At 34.8% G+C, this 16449-nt stretch overlaps 1 protein-coding gene across 6 annotated transcripts in view; it reads left to right on the top strand.

Moving 5' to 3' along the window:
- Positions 1 to 16449, top strand: part of ADAMTS6 (ADAM metallopeptidase with thrombospondin type 1 motif 6) — a 143224-nt gene that overhangs the window by 93083 nt on the left and 33692 nt on the right. For all 6 annotated transcript variants that reach the window (XM_009559583.2, XM_054054768.1, XM_054054767.1 and 3 more), the window contains 5 exons: positions 1515 to 1578; positions 7400 to 7502; positions 8639 to 8772; positions 10576 to 10699; positions 11456 to 11536. In XM_009559583.2, coding sequence (XP_009557878.1) covers positions 1515 to 1578; positions 7400 to 7502; positions 8639 to 8772; positions 10576 to 10699; positions 11456 to 11536 — 506 coding nt within the window. The remainder of the gene's footprint in view (positions 1 to 1514; positions 1579 to 7399; positions 7503 to 8638; positions 8773 to 10575; positions 10700 to 11455; positions 11537 to 16449) is intronic.

Here is a 16449-nt window from a genome sequence, read left to right as displayed (position 1 = left end):
CATCTATCTAAGCAGTGTTCCAGAGAAGGTCTGTCAGGTAGGTGCTCCTCTGTCTTTCACTAGGGCTTCCCAGATGAGGAATGCACTGTTGTTTGCTGAATCAATCACTGTTTTTTTTCTGTTGCTGCTTGCCCTTTTCCGGTTACTTCATTACAGAGATGTGACTTTGCAGAAGGATAGTTTCATTACTCTGTATTTTGTTCTTGTCACATTTGTCACTGTTATTAGTTTTTAAGACCACTTTTTCTTGAAAATATTAAGTTTTTATGCTTCTTTCATGAATATCCAATCAGTGGCTTTTGTCAATTCTTTCTTATCTTTTCTGTACACCTAGGTTCTCTGTTGCTTTAAGCTGTGTTTTTGCAGGCCAGGCTGTATGTGCATCTGCTTTCCACTGCACTCTGCAAGACAGATACCATAATGTCAGATTACCGCTGCTTACAGTGATCTGTTCACCTCCTATCGCTAGCAGTAACTATCAAATCTGGCAAATAGAACTCCTTACTGAAGGGATTCAAAAGCAAAAATCATCCATGTGCATTGAAAATATGTCAGACTACGTTAAGGAGAGAATAATAAAATCATGGTTTTTTTTAAACTACCTCTATCACCGCGTATGTGGGTTGGTATGTTGCAAGTTGATTAAATTCAAAATGTTAAACAGTACGTCAAGCAAATGCATTGGCAGGGGGTATGTGTGCATTAGGAAAAAATTCGTTTTGGTTCAAGGATAGTACTGCCTGATTAAGTGTCTGTTATGTGAAAAATGGTCTTGATTTTCTTTTTAGTTAATTGTAAGTACTCTTGTTTACAAATTTTTTTCTTTCTGTTTTCAAATTACAAGCCATAGAGCTGGTGTCTGAGTAACAAGCCATTTAAGTGAATGTTAATTCATTATCTAACCTCTGTGGAAGATAGACAAGAATCTTGAACAGTTTGGGAATTTAAGACCCAATGTCTTCTTCACAGTAATAGAAACTTGTATATATTGAATCTTTCTCAGATTTAATAGGGCATAATTCAAATCAGAATCAGATTCTTCAGCTGGGAAATGCAGTCTTTGCTGGCAACAGTATTTAACAGGCAGTGTTTCTTCATTTTGTTATATTTTCGAGTGTAATATGAGAAGATTAAAAAAGTCACACAGGTTGTTTACACATTTCTCATTCTAGTTTTACAAAGCAAGCAAATAATTACAAACAATGACTTTTTAGTATGCTCAAAATACATGTAAAATGTATTGCTTGGCATCTTGGCAAACTAGATGAATACTATTATGAGTAATGATTTTAATGTACCCAGTGTTGTTTTGTATCTGCTCCAGTTCAACTCAGTGCTACAATTCTTATTAAATAAAATAACTTAAAATCTCACCTTAAAACTTCCATGTACTTGTATTTTTAATTATATAATGTATGTCTTTTGGACTTGTATTTATACTAAGGCATTAGTATATCTCATGAGCTTGTTTTTGTACTAATACATATACTAACACAAAAAATATGTTTTTCCAGGCCTTCAGGTGGAGGCAAATATTGTCTTGGAGAAAGGAAACGGTATCGCTCTTGCAATACTGATGTAAGTGAATATTGTTCCCCAGTAAAAGTGTGATCACAACTTGTTCATTTCACATTTTAGCAGCAATGGGTACATTTTTTCCCAGTTCAGAAAAGCTGTGAATTGTGCATTTTATTGGCAAACAGTCCTGTAGGGCACTTTGTGCTTTTCAAATAGTGACCTTTTTACGCTATCACTGTTTCAGTTTGTACACAAAGTCTAAGATTTCTTAAATAAATCTGTATTGGCGGAGACCTCCTCCCTTAGCACTTATTTAAAATGTTTGTTGCCGATAGATAGATACTTAGCATCTGCCACAGTAACTAGAATATAAGAAAGTTTACATGACACGGAATCCTGCTCCCTCACAAATACACAATGATTTTTTAATGCTTTTTCTTTATTATTAATTATACCATAGCTACCTAGTGGTACTCTTGAAATATTGCTAGGATTTGTTTTATTCTTATGTTTTATTTCCTATTGTCAGACGCTTTTCAGGCAGTTTTATTCTTTGTTGTTTTTTCTTCCCATATTCTCTCTTCATTTGTTTTTACTGAGAAGGAACTTGTGAGGCCACAGAAGGAACATCTAGAAGGTATCTGAGGAGGCCATTCAGGCTATTCCCTGGTGTAGAGGCAAAAGAAACTGTCATTAAAGCATTCTTATCCTGGTTAGGCAGCTGACCTGTTTTGAAATAACTCCAATACCAAAGATATCATTTGAATATCCTTATGGTCAGGACAGTTTTCATAAAAGATAGTGTATATTTTCCCGTTCCGTAAGACTCTTAATTACTTTTTCCCCACCAAGAGGACAGATGATAATATTCCCTCTATGGGAACCTTTCCTCATTTGCAGACTATTGTATCTCTTCTTAGTCTTCTTTACACTAGGCAGTCTCTATGTTGGGATCCGCATAGCACACTTCTTCTTGAAGTGTGCTCAAACTTCTGAATGTGATTATAAGCTGTGTCCAGTCAGAGATGATTGTTACTTTGAATTTACTGTCATTGTAATGGTAGGATTTATGTTTATTCATTTCAGCAGAGTGTTCATTTCATTTTACAGGAGTGACAGTATTTTTTTGGTCTGTGTTGATCTGTAATGCCCAAATATCTTTCTCAAGAAATGCTGTTTAGGAAGTCATTCCACATATGTGCTTGAACAGTTGATTTTTCCTACTGAAGTGTAGTAATCTGCACCCATTGCTTTCTTTCAACCCAATGCTCCAATTTATCAAAATACTTTAAAATTTTAGTCCTTTACCCAAAATGTTCATTCCCTACCTATACTTAGATTTTGATCAACAATGTAAACAAGGTGTTGGAAAAGAACTTTGTGTTTTATTGTCTAGGTCTTAAAAACAAGTCTTTGAACAATTGCAGATTCGTGACAGGCAATTTGAATATGCCATTCTTACTGTTTGACTGTGAACCTTTATTTGGATATTGTTGCCCAGTGCATAAAAACTGGTGCTTACAGAAGTTTACATTTACTGCCATAAAGGTTTTGATGATTGTAGTGTATTTCCTTTATAGTAATATCTAGGGTTCTACATAACTAAGCATTACTGAGACTCATAGATTTTGTTTCAAGACTTATGATACCCTTTCTACTTGACATTTTTAATGGAATGATATGTTTGATTAATGTAGGCGTTAAGAGCATGCAAATCTGTCATTGTTTTTATGAAAAATGTTTTGTTTGTACATCTTTTTTGTTGAAATTTATTTTGCAGTTGTTGACATTCGTTGCCCTTCTGTAATTTTCAATGTAGTACTCCCTAAAGCTTCTATTATTCATATACCAAGAAAATCTCAGTTTGACTTCATTTTTCTTTTAAAAATGAGTTAGTTCTGTGGCCCTTTCTTTTGACCATTTTAATCCTTTGTAAACGGTGCACACACTCCTACTAAGCTTATTTCTCATCAAAGACTTCCAAAGCCATATATGACTTCTAAATTCAAAAGGCATCCACTAATGGAAATATTGAGATCAGCAGCAAAGAACATTAGCGTAATGAGTTCTAGAAATAGAGGGATAGTATAAAGAATACACTCATCAGAAACTTACCTTCCACCACCACCACACTATGTCTAATGAAAATATATAATTTTTCAAACCAAAGTATTTTTAATCAAAAAAACCCCAAAATGCTAATGGAATTGCAAGGCTCATAGTTACTCACTTAAAGTAACTCATTGTCTGGTTTAAAATACTTACAGGATGTGAAGCTTGATTTGGTAAACATCTAGAACTGTGAAAGCCTTGTAGTTGTTTATATACAGTAAGAAACATGTTTTGCTTTCAAGTTCTGTGAATGTATAAAATTGTGTACATGAATTTATAAAGTTCTTGTTCTTCAGTCTCGTCTCTTAATAGGATGCAAGCAAATGTTTTTGGTTGATTCCTTCTATTATGCATTCATTCACAGATATTGCTTGTTGCTTTAATAATTTTAATATTTTCAAGCCTGTTTTTTTTCTAAAACTCATTCGTGTAGAGCTACATCTTGGAACAGTACCTGAGTTTCAACTGTCACACTTCAGGCTGTATTTCTCATCTTCTGTGAGGCATACTATAGGCCTTTGTTAAGAGGAAGCACAGTGATTTCAAGTACTGAAGTCTACCTGACTTTAAGCTCCAAGATAAACAGGTTTCTGTGAGATAAGATGTTTGGTGTCATGTCAACGCTGGTTCAATGATTTGTTAACATTCTTTAGGTGATTTATTTTTGCCTCAGTCTTAAGATTTTATGTTCTTGTTAAAGTCAATGCTTTTTTTTAACTCAAAATTTTAATTATTTCATCATCTTCTTGTCATGACATTCTTCGGGTTTGATTTCAAGTTCTTTTGTTAGATTCTTGCCTCATGATTTGTAGTCTCCTAACAGAGCATTTGGAAACAAGAGCAGCCTTTTCCTTGACGAGAGTTATCTGTGTACTGTTACTGCATGAAAAATTGAAAGCAGTTATTGCTTTGCTTTGGGAGAGAGTACATACGTAAGGAGAGCTGATATTTTCTAAATGCATATTGTAGCTTGCCTTGCAGTAATGCTTTTGTATTTCTGTACCTGTGATAGAAAGATCGTAGAATCACATTTTTCCTGATTGGAAGGGACCTCAAGGATCGTCTGATTCAAACTTTATTGGCAAAAGCATGATATAGACAGATGACCTGGCATCCTATCCAGCTGAATCTGAAAGTGTCCAGTGCTGGGGAATCTAACATTTCCCGGGAGAGATTATTCCAATGGGTGATTGTTTTCATCTCTGAAAAATTTTCCCATTGTGTCCTACTGAAATCTCCCTAGGAGTAACTTGTACCCCTTACGCCTCATATTTTCCATGCGACTCCTTGTTAACAGGAAGTCTCCATCTTCTTTGTAGCCATCTTGTAAATACTGGAACATGGTGGTAAAGTCCTCTTTTCTCAAAGCTGAACAAATGCTGTTGTCTCAGCCTTTCTTCATGTGGCAGCTTCCCAGTCCTTTGATCATCTTTGTGGCCCTTCTCTAGACCCTTTCCCACCTCTCCATATCTTTTTGTATAGCAGGAATGAAAACTGAACACGGTATTCCAGGTGTGGCCTGACAAATATTTGCACATATTGATGAGATCCTCCCAAGCCTTCTCTCCTCCAGGCTGAACAGTCCTGGCTCTCTCAGCCTTTCTTCGTATGAGAGATGCTCATATAAAGAACATCCATGTTTAGTTCTGTAGGTGACCTCACCAGCGCTGAGTACAGAGGAAGCATCACCTCCCTGGACTTGCTGTTGATGCTGTTGTTGCAGCTCAGGATACTATTAGCCTTCTTTGCCACAAGAGCACATTGCTGGCTTTTGCGTCCACCAGGGCCCCCATGGCATTTTCTGCAAATCTCCTTTCCGGGTGGCTGGCCCCCAGCATGTTATGGAGCATAGAGTTGTTCCTCTGCAGGTACAGGGCTTTGCACTTTGAGCTCATTTTTCCAGCCTATCAAGTTCCTTCTGGACAGCAGCACAATCCTCTGGCACATCAACCACTTCTCCCAGTTTTGTGTTATCAGCAAACTTGTTGAGGTTATCCTTTTCCCCATTATATGAATTCTTTATGAGGTGGCTTTGTTACGTTGGAATACATCCAAGATCACCATCAAACAAGAGAAGGAAGACTTCATCGCAAAGATCAGATTGCGAGATTTTTTTTAAGAGTATAAATATGACAGTCTTTCTTTACAATCTTCATATTTTATTGTTTTGTTCTAGTGAAGAGAAAAAAGAATTTAATTTAGGGGGATGGTTTAATTAACTTGTTAGGGAAACTTGGTGCAGTTAAAATACTAGCCATGTAAATTAATACCTGAGCAAGTGGGGCTGAAAATAGGGTGTAGTGACCAGTATCACAGAGATTTGGACTGAAGCTTTGAGATGGATCAAGATCGATCCTTCTGCTTGGAGAATATGATGCACAGTGGCAAATTTAATTTCTGTTACTCTTTAAAAAATTTTTTAAATTCTTAGTGTTTTATTTACATAGTTATTTTTTATTCTCACTGTTAGAATCTGAGGTTTTATTGAGGTAGTTACACTACTTTTTTTCACCAGTAAATGTATTATATTCAGAAATTTATTTTTAATTAGGACATAATACAGTGATTTATAGAGAAAATTTAAAGTTTAAGTACCGACTAATGTTCACTAGTTTAATTTATATTGCAACAGCTTCAAATTTGGAGAAAAAAATTATTAGTTTCTGAATCATATTTCAATGGACTGGGTGTTATAAGAGTTTGGTTAATGTGTTCTTCAAACCATAATTATTACAGTAATATTTGCATTGTGCCATAAGTTTTTAACATCCGTGTTTATAGAGAGCCTTTTACTTGAATGCATTTCAGATTCCCGAACTGTGGTAACTGGCTTATATACATAGAAAGACAAATGTAGCTGCCATAAAATGGACTCTTCTGTTGCTTGTAAAATAGTGATATTTATTAACACCTCTGCTTTCTGTCAAACAAATTCTTTTCTCTTTCAGTCTGAAAATGATTTTAATCTGTATTTCAAAAATTTGTCTGATGAAACTTGCAATTCTGGCAGATACTTAAACATTGATAATGATGTTTAATGTGCGGTTTAAATTCTGGGTGTATTCAAGGTTAGTTGTCATTATTTCTTTGAACCTGCTGGTGAAAAATGTTAGAAATAGTGAAGAATTCTACTTCTTTAATTATTTCAGAGGTGAATTTCACTTGCCCTTATTCCGAGTAAAATTGGTATTGCAAAGTGATGAAAATTTAAATATTAGTTTTTATTTCTTTGTGCTTGGATACTGGTAAAACTCAGACACAAAGGTGGTATCTATTATCTTTCTCAGCTTTAACACAATGTTTTTGTCAAAGCTACAAGTAGGCAGAGGTGATGCAGCTCTCTCAAAAGTGTTTTTTTTTTTTTCTTTATGTCTTTATAACATGTCTCTGTACAGCTACTTTGTACAGTACAACTGAGCCTACAGTTTTGGTTTTGGTTTAATTTTTTTCAGCTGTTTTTAATGTGTGTTTATAAGGAGGTGGCTGATAGATTGGTTGTGAAGCATAGTTTGGTGTGATTCTCATTGCCCAGTTTTGTGGAAGCTGTTAAGTCGTACTTACGTTTGTTTAAATTACTTCAGTTACTTCATACCAGCAAAATAGACATTTCAACTGTAAAGCAATAAAGTTTGAGACTTGGAGCCACAAGATAAAGCAGGGAACCACTTCCTAGTCTCTCGCATAATTACATATGTAGTGTAAGTGTTATGCATTTCCTTTTATGTTGATATTTGGAAGGAATTAACCCTTTTATGTCTTACTATTTTAGCCATGTCCTTCAGGAGCCCGTGATTTTCGAGAAAAGCAATGTGCAGATTTTGACAATATGCCTTTCCGAGGAAAGTATTATAACTGGAAACCCTACACTGGAGGTAATGGTTAGCTTTGCAAAATTCTTCTCGTATGTGAAGTCTTCAAAATTTTGTAAATATTATATAGAGAGTAATGTTCGTAAATGGAAAGTTTTTGTTAAAATAAAAATGGGCAAAGTTTCCTAAGCCTGTACTTTTGCAAATTGCTGAAAATGTTGCAAAAAAGCCATCTGTGTTCTGGTAGAGTTTTGTTATGCTGTGAAGGGGAGTGAGTTTTATTGGACGGACTCCACTTAAAAATATGGAGCCCTTCTCCACCTGCATTTACCAGAGAATTAGAGATTCCATAAATGATCTGTAAAGTACCTTTAATGCTACAGTAAATGTAAAAAAAAATAAATCTCACAATAGCTTTTCCTTTCTTAAGATCAGCATATTAGGAAAAGGAGAAAAAGTAAAAGCATTTGTAAGAGTCTCTAAAGACTACTCCAATAATTGAATTATGAATAATTGCACTGTGTAATAAAAAGGTGTTTTGCAGGAGGGAAGAGTGTTGTAATTCGTTTTTGAGACAGTTTAATCAAGTTCAATTATGTTTCTGTCATTCAGAGTTCATAGGTTGCCCTTTTATTATGTTGGTTTTTCCTGTTCTAAAGCCTGAGTAAGTCTGTGTTCCACCTTGTGTTTTTGTATTTTATTGACTTGAATGGCTTTACTCTTTGTTTTTTAGATTAAAAACAGAAAAAGGATCATTGTGATCACATGGTCTGAGCTGTAGTGTAATTCAATAGGACTAAATTCCTAATTGAAATAGTCTGATCTTGGTTTTGAAATTTACCCTAATATAATTTTAGGACTACATTCTTTTGTTATTCTTGTTTTTCAAATGATGAAGTGGTATCCTTATTGTTTTAAATTGTTCAATAAGCATTAGGGTTGTATTAACATAGGGAATTGTTATGGAGCCAGCCAACCTTGCCATATGTTACAATGTGAAATAACGGGTTTTTTTGCAAGAAAGAAGAGTTAAATAGAGAAATAAATAAAAGGAAGTTAAATAATGTGTGTGCATTATGTGTCAGGTATGAAATAAGTTTATAAATTTCATATCTGTTTATGCATATATATTTTTAACTAATTGTTAACTTTTCCAGTTTTCTGTTGGTGTTTTTTTTTCATTCATTTTTGTTGTCCAGGTGGGGTTAAACCATGTGCATTAAACTGCTTGGCTGAAGGTTATAATTTTTACACTGAACGTGCTCCTGCAGTAATTGATGGGACTCAGTGCAATGCTGATTCACTGGATATCTGTATCAATGGAGAGTGCAAGGTTACAAATGTTTTATAAAGTACTTCCATATTACTTTGTTCATTCTACTATCTCCTACATTTAATTATGGTACTTGGTAGTTAATTATATGAAATGGGAGTGTTGACAAGTCAAGTTGTTAATGAAAGAGTAACATTGATACAAAAAGGTATTGCATAAACTAGACAAATCCCTTGAATTTCAGTAGAATCTCACAGACAGAATAATTCTTTCTGTTTTCTTTGTTCTCGCCTTTTGGTTTCTGTTTAATCGGTGGACAGGGCAACAGGACATGGATAGATTCCTTGCACTGTTCCAAGGCCTGTTCTGTCAATTAGAACACCACTTTGGCTGAAAAGCAGTAAATGTGAACATATTCATCTGTCTCTCTCTAACTAGTTCATCCTGTTGCAAACAATTCCACTGCTAAAGTAATTGAAACAGAAAGTTGTTGCTATTGCTCTGGAGTTCTAGGAAAAAGTGTATGATGATGCAAGTATTTGCCATTTACTAAAAATATTTCCTTGTAGTGCAATTCTATAGGAATCCTACATGGATTTCAATAGAATTGGAGGTCTGCGTCATCAAAAGCATTTTCCAGTTATTAGTAAGCTAACAACAACAAAAGATGCACAAGAAATAACCTGTGGAATTCTGATGTACTTAATATATAAGAAGGTTTTAGTAGTTTTGAGAAATCTGTTAAAAATAATAATCAGACCAAATCTGAAATTTGAAATGAGCTATGTAATAAAGTTGGGCCTCTGTCTTCTCGGTGGATCAGAATGTCAAAATGCTTAGAATAGTACTATTTTGTGAATTATTTAAAATGCTTTAACTTGTCTTTTGATCTATGTATTACCTGGTTACAAAATGGTAGATAATATTGTGAGACAGTGACCAAAGTTACGTGGCTGCCTCCTATTTTTGTATATATCCCAGAAAAAAAAGGGCAAGAGGGAATGTTCATTCTGTTGATTTTCTTTTTTTTTTTTTTTCTTTTTTTTTTTTTTTTTTGAGAGTTAGGGGATGGTTTTGGTTTGTTCTGTTTTGGGGTGGTTTTGGTTTGTTCTGTTTTGGTTTGGTTTTGAAGGTCAAACTTTGTAATAGGGTTGAATCAATAAGTAATAGGGAGCTAATCATTGATCACTATGCATAGATTTCTCAAGTAGATAATCAGATAGGTACTGTAATTTTATAATCAGCTCTAGACACCTCTTTTTTTCCCACAGGCTTTTGAATCCTATCTAATACAGCATGTAATTCAGCCTTTCACTAGGTTTCTTCCTGCATTCATTGTTACAGTGAAGTCATTTACACTTTACATTCAGACTTCTGCAAATAAAAGTTTTGCCTGGAGGATATGGAAAATGGTCTATGAAGCTGCAAATGCCTTTGGGAACAATAATGCTATTTATGCTGCATATGTGTTTAAGGAACACACAGAAAATATTAACAAAGCAATATAGATGGAACACAGCTGTTGTAATATTAAATAAAAACATCACTAATCATTTATTGATAACTGTAGTGTTTACATTGTTTGTAAAATGGTCTAAGATCCCTTCCTGAAAGTCACAGTAGGGGAATACAAAGCAATTATTAATTGAGATTTGGTAACAATACAAAATGTGGATTGTTCTCCTTTTCATTTTCTTTGTCTGGCAAGTGAAAACACACTTACAGTAACAGCTATTAAAAACATAGTAGCTAGAAAGAGGAACTGAATAACTCAAGCTAGAGAGCAACTATTAAAAAAATCTGTCAAGTTAGTGGTGCAAGACCGTCGTCCTGTTGAAATATTTGTCTTTTATCTGTTCTTAGCATGTAGGTTGTGATAATATTTTGGGGTCTGATGCTAAGGAAGATAGGTGCCGTGTTTGTGGAGGAGATGGGAGTACGTGTGAAGCCATTGAAGGTTTCTTCAATGATTCATTGCCCAGAGGAGGTATGCACATATATATTCATTCTGTTGCACAATGCATTTAGATAACTCTTCAGCAAGTAACAGTGCTAATTTTATTTCCAGCGTGGTATTGCTTCTGGTCATTCCCTTTGACCCCTTTTCCCTTTGTTTCCTTTTTCTGTGTTAGTGTGGATTTGTGTTATATAGAACAATACTTTTCATTAATGCATATTTCGTTCTCATGGTCTTTAATGCACTTAAAAAGAGGTGGGTGGGATTTTTTATTATTATTTAGTTCTGGTGGTAAGAGTAGTGTCATGTATGGTTTTTATGTTTGTGGTAAAATCTTGATATTTAGTCATACACAAAATTTAAGAATAGAAAAAATCTAGATATATCTGTTACGTTCATCTTGTTAAGAGCTCAGGAAACAAAACTCAGTTTAGTTCAAATAAAACTAGTGTTAGTGCTGCAGTCTTAGTGTTACCAGTTTTGGGCTCCCAAATACACAAAAAAGATTGATGTGCTGGAGTGAGTTCAGTTTAGTGAGGGTCCACTAAGATTATTTGGGTCTGGGAGAGCTTGCCTCTCTGTGAGGAGAGACTGAGAGAATTGGGCTATTCAGTGTGGAGAAGGGGAGGTTTGCAGGGACTTAGTATCAGAAAGTGTTCAAGTACATTTGATTCCAATGTGTCATACTGACTTTCAGTAACGTATAATTTATTAATGGTTAATTTAATGACTAGTATTGATTAACAGCAACAACAACAACAACTAAAATCCATCTTTGTCTTATAGGCTATATGGAAGTGGTTCAAATTCCAAGAGGTTCTGTGCACATTGAAATAAGAGAAGTGGCAGTGTCAAAGAACTACATTGGTAAGAGCATGGTTTAAAAAACAGACTGCTGTTAAGTTAGAGTCAGAGTTTATGTTGTGATTTGAAGGTACATTTTCTGGGTTGGCCAGATGTAGCAGAAGTAGCGGAGGGAATTGCTAGCTGCTAATATTAGGTTGTAATCAAATAGCTGCAGCAGATGGTTAGGATGCATTGTCCTGAATGGAGATAATGAAGTACATCATTTGATTCCTTCTTGTTCACTTAGTGGAAAATCAGGTCAACTTCATTATAGCTCTAGTGTCAGACTTGAGCTGAAGTGGATGAGGAACACTCAAATGTCCTGCTGTCCCACACTGAGGTAGTATCTTCCATCTGGGAAGTCTCTGTTCCTGGAGGATTATACTCTTAAAACATGATTTTATATTTAGAATGATTATTCATTAACCACCATAGTTACTTAAATGCTAACAATACTGTCTCCATATCCTAAGGCAATTTGATTTATTAATTCCACAGTATTTCTGTGTTGCTGTGTATAGGGACTAGATGCCATTCTTCTTTTACAGATAAGGAAAATAAAATGGAGAAAAACGAGGTGCTTATTTGAACTCATTTAGGAAGACTGTTGTAAACCACAGAATTAAATTCAAATTCTCCACTTATTATTCTTTTCCTTAAAGGTTGTGTTAAATTTCCCTTCTGTTTCTTTAACAGTGGTATGTACAAATCTGTCTTTGTTGAACTCAAGACAACATGCATTTTGGAAAGTCTCTGTACCCTGATTTGCATAGCAGTCAGTTCACATTAATGCAAGAATACTCATTTACTAGTCAAAAATAGATCAGAAAGCTGATAAGTAGCACAGAAAATTAACAGATTAAAACAACAGCAGCTGACGAGGCTACTTTTATCAGTCTGTACTCCGTATAGCTCATGATTTAGTAGTGGACTTGGCAGTGTTAGGCTTTCAGTTGGACTTGACAATCTTAAAGGTCTTTTTCAGCCTAAATGATCCTGTGGTTTGGTGGTTCTATGATGCCATAAGTGTGAGGTAGAAGGGCAATTATCCTCCTAGGTACATTAATTCCTAAATTGATTAAATTTTTAGTAATGCTACCTTTTACTGTTGAGTGTTTACTATTCTTCTGCTCCCAACCTTCTATAATTCATCAGATAATCAATCTCGCTCCATTCTGCAGGAATAACACCAGTACTCCCACAACAGTGTGTTTATTATTCCTTCAGTATCACACTCCCCCTGGCCACTCCCCCACGTCAAAATACACTGCCGATAGAGTTGCTCCTGTATCTTACACTGGCATTTCAAATAGAGGTGGTGCAAGAAAGGCATACAATGCACCGTATCATGATTGTTTTCTGCTAGGAACTATTCCATGGGCAGCTGAAAACCAGAACAAAGAAGATAACTCTTAGTTACTACAATGAAATTTGTTATTCCACTGTTTTATGAGCAGAGGAAAATGATGTGGAAAAACATTTAGATTGGCACCATCGGTATAAAATGAATGAAAAATGTAAATTTTTTGCTTAAATAAAAAATTCAGGCAGCTTGATTGGTATTTAATCTGGCCACAGATCTAAAAATGTAAAGTGGTACATAAACACTTTTTAATGTGATTATGACAATTTCAAGCGGTTTCCTGAGTTCAGGCTTGCTCCTTACTAGCTTGCTTCATGCCGCAAAAGCCCTTACTACACAGATGGGGTATTTCTCTCCTTCAATGGTTTCTTGTGTTTCCAACTTTCAAAGTTGCTTTTATATACTAAGTCACAGGGGCCATTTTGTTTTGTGATGGGATGTTTTGTTCTGTGAACGTGAACCAGATCACTACTTAAGAATCGTCGATTTCTGGAGAAAGGAAGGCTTCTAATTTGTCAGCGCCCTTAAAAGAACTGGACAATCACAATGACAGTTAAAAATGAGTTTATTTTGTTAAAATATGTACCTCAAGGGTATTGTTTTAGGGATACTTCTTTAGTGGCAGAGTCAACTTCACAGCTCCTTCCCTGTCTTTGTGGAGTTAAGTGTGTTGTTCCAGGACAGCTGTTTGTGTGGCCACACCATGAACAAGATTAGAGAACAAATTCAGCTGAAATAACCATTTATAAATACTACTATATTTTATTTTATGTGCACTGCTGCCAAATAGGTGACCACAGTCTAAGAAATCAATTTCTCTATTTGGAAGTATAAAAAGAAATAGAAAAAATAAACTCTTCTTCCTCTGTAGCTGTTGCACTGGCTTAAAAATTTCTTCTTTGTTCATTTCAGTTAGCAGGCTTTCAAACTAACTTGCAACAAACATACCGTGGTTCCCTAAACTAAGATCCAGTTCTTTTACAGGCCATGGCCTCAAATTTAGGTTGCAGTTAGGCATTTGGCAGTTTGGTTAGCTCCATCAGCACCTGTCCTCCCTCTGTCTCTAGCTGATCATTTTTGCACCTGTATCAGTCCTCATGTTGTGAAAGCAAAAGCATGTTTCTGCAGCTGCACAGATAATTCAGTATTTTAAACTGATCTGTCTAACAAATTACCCAGCAACAACAAAACTACCATTTTTTCAGAGCTGCTGAAGAAATGTGTATTTAGTAATGCTGTTATCCTCCCTTAAATGGCTTGATTCCGGATGACATCTTCTCTTATCTTCCCTTTATGCAACAGGGAGTTGCGTGCTAATTTTCTGTAGGCTTTCTGCATTCTCACGTTCTCATATATTATTTGACTAGGACCTTAACTTTTTCATTCTTTCTCATCTGCTAATAGCATTATGTCACTGCGTCATCATTGGTGTGTAGTTATGTTGTTGGAATGCTATTCACAACTGTGTGGCCTTCACCTGTGCATGACAACTGACATTAGGTAAATCTGTTCAGACAATGCAAATGCATTTTTCTTTGGCAGTCATACAGGTAAAAGTTAACTGCTTTGCTTCTGGATATACATTAATTTAAGTGTGTATAGAATACATACAGTTGATAGCCTGTAATTTCAGGATTGTCAGTTATGTAAACACTTAAGAAAATGTTTGTTGTCTTGTGCTCATTCATATATATAATTTGTTATTGTTCATATGTCTCAAATAATATAAATAAAGAATTCACTTAATTATTTGCTCTTAGTAGATAGTAGACATAACGAGAAGAAAATGTTTAAGATTGGGTGACACAGTAAGAGATAATTTAATATGCTTAGGGAGACCCTGTGACCTTTTCATGAAGCTAGATCTTGTAAAAGCAGGACGGATGAAAATTTTGTCTATGTGGAAATAGAACCACTGATAAAATACTGATACTCAGCTGCAATGTAGTTATTTCACATACCTGTGTGAAATAGATAAACAGAGAAGCACTGTTTCTTTCATTTAGCACAGTTCTGCCTGCAATTTGTCTTGTTCTCATAGACTCACTTTTTTTTACCATCTCCTTCTTGAAAACCTCTGTAGATAATAAGGAATCTGAATTAGTTTGAGAATTCCAGATGAGTGAATATGTCAGAGCTAGTTTCTTCACTCAAAGCACACGAGTGTTTCCAAAGTAAATCCAGGAAAGTCAATGCTGTAAGATTCATGCTATAGAAAGACATTCCTTTTCAGACCTTATGGTGCTGATGGATATGGATATGGTTACTGATCCCTGCTGAATATGGCTGTCACCAACAGAACATTACTGCATCCCAACTGTCTCTCACTCATATGAATGCTCTGTGATGTGTTTTAGAAATTGCAGCATCATTGAGACATTTTTCTTATCTGTTTAAGGTAAACCATCTGTCCATACAGATGTAGTTGAGAATAAAACTTGATGATAAGTTGTCTTTTTCCGTATGCTTGTGTTGTGAATTTGTTCCTTGTCTAGTAGTCAGTCATTTGTCTCAACAAAAAATCGTATTTCTGTTTGATCATGTTATTTCGAACCATCATTTTACATTTAAGAACTGGTTTCATTTAAAGTAAATATGAGTGCTGAATAACTTGGTAAGTTCACCTTAAGTCAAGAATTCACTGCCTAATTAATGTAGTTTTCATATTTAGAAATTTAATCTAATATTATTGATAAAATATAAAATATAAATCCCTGAATAATATGTGCTTGTCCAGTGTAATTGGTCAGTTAGCTAAGAAATATATGTTGTATCTTCAGTACTTATATGGTTTAAGGCTTTAGATTAGGAATAATACTTTAGAAAATTAAATAAAGTAATATTTATATATGTATCTTACTTCTGTTGTATATATTTGTTCTTTTAAATATGTACAATATATATTTATAAATACATACGATTGTCGTATTTTTACTGTTTATGTATACATATATTATTTGTCTAGAATATTTTAGATAATTAATAATTTATCAGATTAAATAGCTAGTGTTTGGTTTTGTAGTAGAAATACCTTGTCTTTATGCTTTAAGAAGGAAAAGGAAAAAACAAGTTTGCAAAGGCAACAAAGCAGGAGCTGATTGGCACCCCGCATCAGACTCAGTATTCCTTCTCTTTTTTTTTTTTCCTGGGCACGTTATCTGAGTTACTAACTATCCCATGCCACAACTCCTTAATCTAAAGATTAGATTGGTAATTGATTATATATTTGAGACCTACATATATCTTACATAGAACAGCATACATTGCATGTGGACTCTGTTTTTAAAGTTGAAAATATGTGGCAAGTTGCATGAAACATTTTGGTTTGTTCCATATAAGGACCTGCATGTTGAAATCTGTGAAATATACCCACACACTGAAGATTATTGTAGAGATAATGTTGTCAAACTTTACGAGGGATATTTGACCAGGGCTAAAGAAAGGGTTTATACTGCTTGAAAAAATAGTAATCTTGAGCTGAAGCTCACATACTTCTAGCAAATTGGTAGATTAATTTGCAATGGCTTCTCTATTATAAATGCTGCTTCCAATTTTTAGGTGGCTTGTATTT

This window comes from Cuculus canorus, chromosome Z (genome assembly GCF_017976375.1).
Source record: "Cuculus canorus isolate bCucCan1 chromosome Z, bCucCan1.pri, whole genome shotgun sequence".
NCBI classification, from domain to species: domain Eukaryota; kingdom Metazoa; phylum Chordata; class Aves; order Cuculiformes; family Cuculidae; genus Cuculus; species Cuculus canorus.
This window is presented reverse-complemented; position numbering and strand designations above follow the sequence as displayed.